Raw genomic sequence first — 7311 nt, forward strand, 5'->3', positions numbered from 1 at the left:
GTGGGGGTGGGGGTTGTTTAAAAGCTGCTTCCGCCAACCCCATTTAGTTGTGATAAGGCTTTGTTGTTGGCTGTTTAAAAATCTGCTTCCATTTTGCATGAAACAAAAAACTGAAGCTCACACCACTATAAAGGTAACAAGGAAAATCAAATTGAGGGAGGCCAGGAGATTTAAATCAAGAGGCATGTTCTACCATGATCAAATATCAACCTACATAAGCTGACATTACCTTTAAAAGTCACAAAAAAGAAATAAATGATCATGTCCAAGACCTCCAGGCTTTCTCCATCTTCTGTGAGATGTATCGAATGGCATTGAAACTACCCACAGCAAGAAATCCAGATATGGCCTGCCTCGTGCTTGAAACCATTACTGTACGCCTCACCACTTTCCGCATGCACTCGGCAGCCTCTTCCCTTGAGTTGATCACAACTTCACGTCTAGTTCGGCCTACAAATGCAATTAAAAGAATGCAACTACTTACTCTTGCTTCAAAAAATAAAAAAGGAAAAAATATTGTACCAGTTAAGATGATCTACGTGAATCCAACAACATTTACTTTGCAGAAGACTCATTTCAAGGCTCAGACCATAAATGTTCGAAAACTAATTTTGCTTGAAATGAGCCTCAAAATATGTCTAGATGGTTTCAGATTTATATGGGACTTTTTAACTTGTACCACACTACAGCAGCTAACAGCTTGAGTTCATTTCATTTCAGAGAAGTACCAGTTTCACTGAGTCTTCGCTTCTCTCCCAATTTCAGCCCCATTTCATTTCTGACTGTTGGAGGAAGGGAAGAAACAAGGGTGCGAGCTGCAGATAAACCACAATCCTGACATTCAGCCATTGAAATAAATCAGAACATATAGCAATAGAAATCATAGCCTTCACAAAGAAGCTCAGGCACCCACCCAATTCTCATTTATATCCTTCCTAGAAAACCCAAACAACATTTCTCATGCATGTCTGTGCGACTCTTATATTTCAACACTATAGCTTTTCCAGTTCAGAAAAAAAAAAAATTGCATTACTTGGAAAGTAGCTGTGGAGGTTTGATGTGGGAGGTTTTATCTACCAAATATGATTTGGATAATGGAGGATGGGGACTTGAGGAGGTTAGTAGCCCTATGGGTTTGGTATCTGGAACAATATAATGAAGATACATGATCTTTTTTCAAGAAACATCTAATACGAAGTGGGGGCAAGATAGGATGAGGTTTAGGCATGGTTCTAAATCTTAGTCGAAATTTCGAGCTGGGTCGAGACAAGATGCATGGTCGAATTCAATTTGTAATGGGTTTCGACCTGGTTTTGACCATATTTCGCACATTTTGGTAGTTTCGACTGAAAAATACCAAGTTTTGATCAATTTTAACCAATTTTGACCAGCCATGATATGTCAAGTTTTGCCCAAAATATACCAGGTTTCAACCATTTCAATCCATATCTCGGTTTCAGGCTTGGTCAAAACCGGCCTTGAGATTGATATGTCAATCCTTGGGTTAAGGGAAGATAGCTGACTAGAAGTGCGCAAGTTGAAGGATTGCTTCACTGAATCTTCACCGAACTACATAGCATAGCAACAGATAAGGAAGCTTTTGTGGCAGATTGATTTTAATTGGTCAAGTGACGGCTGGTTTCAAACCCCAGTCCAAGAGAGAGTTTTTTGACAGCATTTGATGAGATTTATAAATAGGGAGTAAGAAGATCAAAGATTATTGGAAGGTGAAGTGGAGTCTTTTCCAATTCTTCCTATCATAAACTGCTAGGCACAAGCTTGCCAGAGGAGGAGGAGATATCTTTGATGCAGATCACAAAAATTGGGAAGCCTCAGCCAACCTCTTAAGAGTTACTCTTGCATAGGTGCTGGCTTTGGATAGAGCTCTAACCTTAGATAATTTATGATCAAAGGGGTTGGAGACTGGCTAATAGATGCTGTCTGTGTTGTAAGGAAAAACCAGTAGTTGCATACATTTTTCTTAAACTGCAACGTTGTTGAAACGATGTAGGAGTATTTTCTGGGTATGGTTAGAGTACTGTCCCTTGCTATTACAGTAAAATCCCTGGCTTTGAAAATTTATTCAATTTAAACCCATCACCATATTAATTTACCCCCAAAAAAATCCAGAATTGTCCTTTTCCCCTAATTTTAGTTACAGATTTGTCCTTCTTTTTTTCTCACTTTCAAAAGGGTACTAAACAGTTTTAAATATTTACAAAATTTGGGAGTGGATAGCACCCAGAACAACCCCTAGGCTTTGTCAAGCAAACTCTAACCATTCCCAGAAAATAACCTCCCATTCCTCCCTTTGAGATTCATTCAACCCATGGTGATTTGATTGAGATTTTTCGCAATATTGAAACCACTCGTTTCCCATCTCTAGTTGAAGACGATATAACCCATACCCACGATTTAGTAGCTTTAAGTTTGTATTTTGTTCATCATTACTTCCTATTTCTTGGTACATAACTACCCCTCCTTTTTTACCCATAATTTCATTATACCCTTTATTTTGTGTTTGTTCCAAGTCTACCAAAACAACAACAACCAAGCCTTGTTCCAATTCTACCATTGATCAATAAATGTTATTGCTTCCCTTGTCCGTTCCCCTATTTAAATATCAACTTGCCCCTTATAATTTCTGGTTATACTGCCATTGCCTTTTTAAACTTGGCATCTTATTGATTGGGTGGGTCCATAGGCGATCCCAGCCGGGTTTCGGAACCCAGTTTGCATCACAATTGCCACGACCAGGAAGGTTAAGCTTAAAACTGCAACTTAATGCATCTTATCAACATGCACAAGCATCAGGCTTTCAATTAGAAAATAATGTGCAGCATCTTTAATCCTAGAATTCATACTTGCATTTGAAAGACCTCATCACTGTCACTCTCAAATTTACACAATTACTCACACTAATTTTGATGTAGATCGAAGAATGAAGGAGACCAAAACACTATTCACGTACTGTTCACAAGAACAGTGACAGCTTGTGTGGGCCCTTTTAGTGGAGAGACACCGATCTTTGATGGAAAGTTAACTTGCTATTTCTTAAGTTTCTTTTTCTATAGTTTCTATTTTCAGTTTTAAAAAGCATATTTTATTTCATTGTAATAGAACCTTAAGTAGTTTCTAATTTCAGTTTGTTAATATTTTTGTTTCGCTCTGTATAATAGGAGTTTCTATTTTGGTCTTAAGCTACTTGGTAGCAAACAATTTCCATTCTCTAACCCATGCCTCTATTTTATAAATAAAGGGAAGAAGGCAGCCTAGCCAGCGATTTGAATTCAAGAAAAGAAAACATGCTTGTGCTCTGTGTGCGGTGAAAGACAGTTGCTCTGTGAGAGTATGGTGAGATGCCATTGGTGAGAGAGCAAACAAAAGGTGAGAGGCTGTGGGTGAGAGACCCGAGTCTGAGAGAGACTACCCTCTCTTCTTCCCCTCATCAATTTCTTGTTTTTATTTTATTGTTTTGAAATTTCCTGCAAACCTAAGAACCGATCAAAGTATTTGCCATTGTTGGAACTGAAGCTTGCGATCCTCTTGTGGACTAAGTATCACTTGTGACTGGTCTACATTAAATTTTTGACAGGAAATCCTTTGGGATCTGATCCACCCTTTATAATTCCTAAATGTGTTTCTCTCTATACTTCTTAGTAGGTCATCAATTCTTTACTATTCTGATGACATCAGCCAAACCCGACGAATTAGAGTTTTTATTCACTCCATTACAAGTGAGTTTATTAGCTCGGATAGAAGACCTAGCAAGAAGTCCATTATTAAATGAAAAAATGACAAAAGTACAGCAGTCAGCAGCTTTGCAAGAAGAAAAACTTCGTGATCAGAATACACCTGAGTTAAATCTGCTTGGTGACCACCAGTTGACGAGAATATCAGCAACTCCTTAGCAGCATACTCATCTAGAAATGGCTTATACATTCTCTGGAATAAATTGAACTGCCCATGGACAATCTTTTTCACCTGTTATGTGCTGTGAATTAGAAATTTTGAAAGGATAAGATTAAGAAAGAAGCAAAAAAGTAGGCCTCACTTTGGGGTAAGGAATCCTGAATAAAATCTTATTCACCAATAACACCTCCAAATACAACCAAGGAATGCATTCAGTAGTATTGGGTTATATAGCACATTTTTCCTTTGGGAATATATTTTAACTAATTCTAAGCACTTTAAAAGTACTAATCTGGCCTAGACTCTGTCTGCTTTCATGTAAAATACTGAAAACATTTCCCATTAGTACAAAACTCAACTCAATTTAGCCTTATCCCAATTAATTGGGGTCAGCTACAAGGGTTCTTACCCTCCAATCAGCTCTATTCAAAGCCATTCTTGACATAAGGCCTAAGCTTTGCATGTCTTTCCTCACCACTTCTCCCAGAGTCATTTTATGTCTATCCCTGGCTCTTTTAAAACATTTCTCATAAAAATAGTTAGTAAAAGCTCAATATATTTTATTGCTTCTATAAAATTAAGGACTTAGCTGAAGAATTAGAACTTTAATCTATTTTCCAGAAAATAAGATGGGCAAATATCATATGTAGAGTAAAAAAAACTAAACAGTATTTCATTGATATAACTTTCAACATTTTATTACATACTATGCTCAAAATTGTATCTTCACTATGTACATCCCAAATAAATTTCCATTGTCCATTAAAAGCTTCAATTCTCCACTACCTTACCTTTGAAAGTGTTAATTTGTATCATGGATTATGGTCCATGGGTGTTCCATGGACAATGTTCTGTGGGAAGAGTTTAGTTTGTTATGTCTCTTTAGTCTTCTTAGCTGTTTCTATTGTAATTAGACTAGCTATTTCCTAATGTAATTAAACTTAGGTGTTCATTCTATTTTATTGTAATCAGACTTAGACTTAGTAGGATTCCTACTAAGAGTTGAATGCTAGTTAATATAAAGGAAAGCCAGCCCACGATAGAAGCAATTTACTCTATCGGGTTCTATTCCTCCCCATCTCTCAGTTTCTCCACTCTTCAGTTCTTCTCTGCATTGCTGATATTTTAAGCTTTGATATTATTACAGAAATAAAATAAAATATGGTTACCATTGTCCTCTTATCCTTTTTTCTTTTTCTTTTTTGAAATGAAGAGGAAAAAGCGAAGCTATTCCTTTGATTCTATTGTACCTGTGCTTCTATTGCACCGAAGCTAGTGGGATATTTGAAGGATAAATAGAACAATTGATTAGGAAACAATGAAATTAACAATCTGAGACATTAGGAGAAAGACAGACCCAAACAAGAATGTTGTTGCCCATTCATACCCCATAATCTTCTCATTTGAAAAGAAAATAACCTAAGGCTGTGTTTGGTAGCCAAGAGAAGAAAAGAAAAGAAAAAAGTACAAAAATTGTACTTTTTTTCTTGGTTTAAGAATTTCTTGAATTTCTCTTTGTGCTTGGCATGTCCTGATCCAAGAGAAGATTCAGTTTTTGAATTTCAAAATTCCCCTTGGGAATTGTGAAGTTTTCTTTTGCTCCAAAATAAAAAAAAAATTCTTGCCAAAAGCATGAGAAATACAAAAACTTTTCTTTTCTTTTCTTTTCTTCTCCTATAATGGTAACCAAACATAAATACTTTTGTTATTTTCTCACCATTTTATTTCTTTTCTTCTCTTTTCTTTTCCTTTCTTTTCTGGATTCTTTTTTTCTTTTCTTTTCTTCTCTTGGCTACCAAACATAGCCTAAGAGACTCATCATAGACGCTATTTCTGCAAGCTTAAAGGATGCTAATAGTCAATAGCATAAAAAGATTACGAGGTCTGGGCATTAGTTTTATAGTCAAAAAGTGCATGTTGCCTCCATTTTCATCCATAGAAGTTTAATAAGTGGTTTTCAAGTTACCTTATTCCTATCCTCTGCAAAAAGCATCCGCAAGTCACCCATGTATGAGAGGCTACATATTTTAGCATATAGATCTTCCTGCATGAATAGAGTATATAAAAAAGTACGTAAAAATATTCTTAATGTATAGTGATTCCAGAATGAAGACAAACTGACAAAGAAGAAACCTCAGAAAACTTGGATGGCAAAAGGAGGAGTGCAGCTGAAGTGGCAGCCTTTAAATTAACCGAATTTAGATTTCCTATGTTGAGATTATCCACCAGTATATGCACCTAATTGATGAAAAAGCTTCTCAGAATAGAGTCTCCTCTTTAAGATCAACGATGTGGAAGGTACATGCACAAGTTTTATAACGGTTGACCACATTTTGAGATGATAAGCCACAACCCAAGCTGCATTATTAAGAGAATGTAAAATGACAATGGCTGTACAATTTGACGAAAATGTAAGAAGTTACCAAGAAAGGCAAGAGTTTATTAAAAAGGCTGTAGGACTAGAGCACAAATGCCCAATTATAGTCAGCATGATATTAACCAAGGATACAGCTAAAAACACTTTATTTTTACACAACTGTCTATTACCCTTTTCCTTTTAATCTATCCTTCGGATCATGAAAAAGTTGTCTTGGAAAAAAAAATACATAGGACATGGAGAAATATGGACAAGTTGTGTAATCATGCAAATAGCACATAAAAATAATTCCATGACCATGGATGTGGAAAAAAAATAAATAATTGTTCGCCCTTTGCAAGTTGTTCTCATTTCAACAAGAAGAATCTTTCTCCCCTCCCCTCCCCTCCCCTCCTTCTGTTTCCTTTCCTTTTCAATTGAACAAGCATGACCATCAAATGATGATGGCAAGATTTTCCAATTGAACAGACAAGCTTCAGATGCAACATATTCTCATGAGAAACTTGTACTGAAGATCCAAGAAAAGGTCTGACACCACATTGAATTAAAACAAATAGATTTAAAAGAAAAAACACAGGTAGGGAAGACGTACAGGTTTTTGCAAACGACCACTCAAGTAGATACTTTCCCAATTTAATAAATCCTGAACCAAATCATGCATTCTGACAACACCATACTTGATCAACTGTCCAAATCCCAAAGAGAGAAGGGTTACAGCAACAGACTGATATAAGTTTTAAGCACCAAAAAATAGAACAAACTACTCATACCAAGGAACCTAATACATTATTTGCCATACAATAAATTGGAAGGCCGGTACCTTGTCATTATAAGTCACAAACGGGTTGAAATGCACGCCCACACCAATTTCATCGGCCAATTGAGTAATCTAACACAACCAACCAATGTGCAGATTCTAATAATGTTTAAAACCAACACAGAACAAATAACCAACAAGAAACAGATAGAAGAGGAGTACCAATTTTGCACCACCAAGGTAAACCATCAACTGTGAATAGTGT

At 36.3% G+C, this 7311-nt stretch overlaps 1 protein-coding gene across 2 annotated transcripts in view; it reads right to left on the reverse strand.

Annotated features, from left to right (window-relative positions):
- Positions 1–7311, reverse strand: part of LOC122089467 (phosphatidate cytidylyltransferase, mitochondrial) — a 19617-nt gene that overhangs the window by 619 nt on the left and 11687 nt on the right. The window contains exons 1-8 of one of the 2 annotated variants that reach the window (XM_042659221.1): positions 7269–7305; positions 7110–7178; positions 6882–6974; positions 6046–6150; positions 5879–5956; positions 3856–3984; positions 729–834; positions 230–450 (exon numbers count right to left, since the gene is read on the reverse strand). In XM_042659221.1, coding sequence (XP_042515155.1) covers positions 260–450; positions 729–834; positions 3856–3984; positions 5879–5956; positions 6046–6150; positions 6882–6974; positions 7110–7178; positions 7269–7295 — 798 coding nt within the window. In that variant the 5' untranslated portion in view covers positions 7296–7305 and the 3' untranslated portion in view covers positions 230–259. Of the gene's footprint in view, positions 1–229; positions 451–728; positions 835–3855; positions 3985–5878; positions 5957–6045; positions 6151–6881; positions 6975–7109; positions 7179–7268; positions 7306–7311 lie in introns of those variants that run through there. The other variant, XM_042659220.1, reaches the window with a different exon arrangement.

This window comes from Macadamia integrifolia, chromosome 9 (assembly GCF_013358625.1).
Source record: "Macadamia integrifolia cultivar HAES 741 chromosome 9, SCU_Mint_v3, whole genome shotgun sequence".
Lineage (NCBI taxonomy): Eukaryota > Viridiplantae > Streptophyta > Magnoliopsida > Proteales > Proteaceae > Macadamia > Macadamia integrifolia.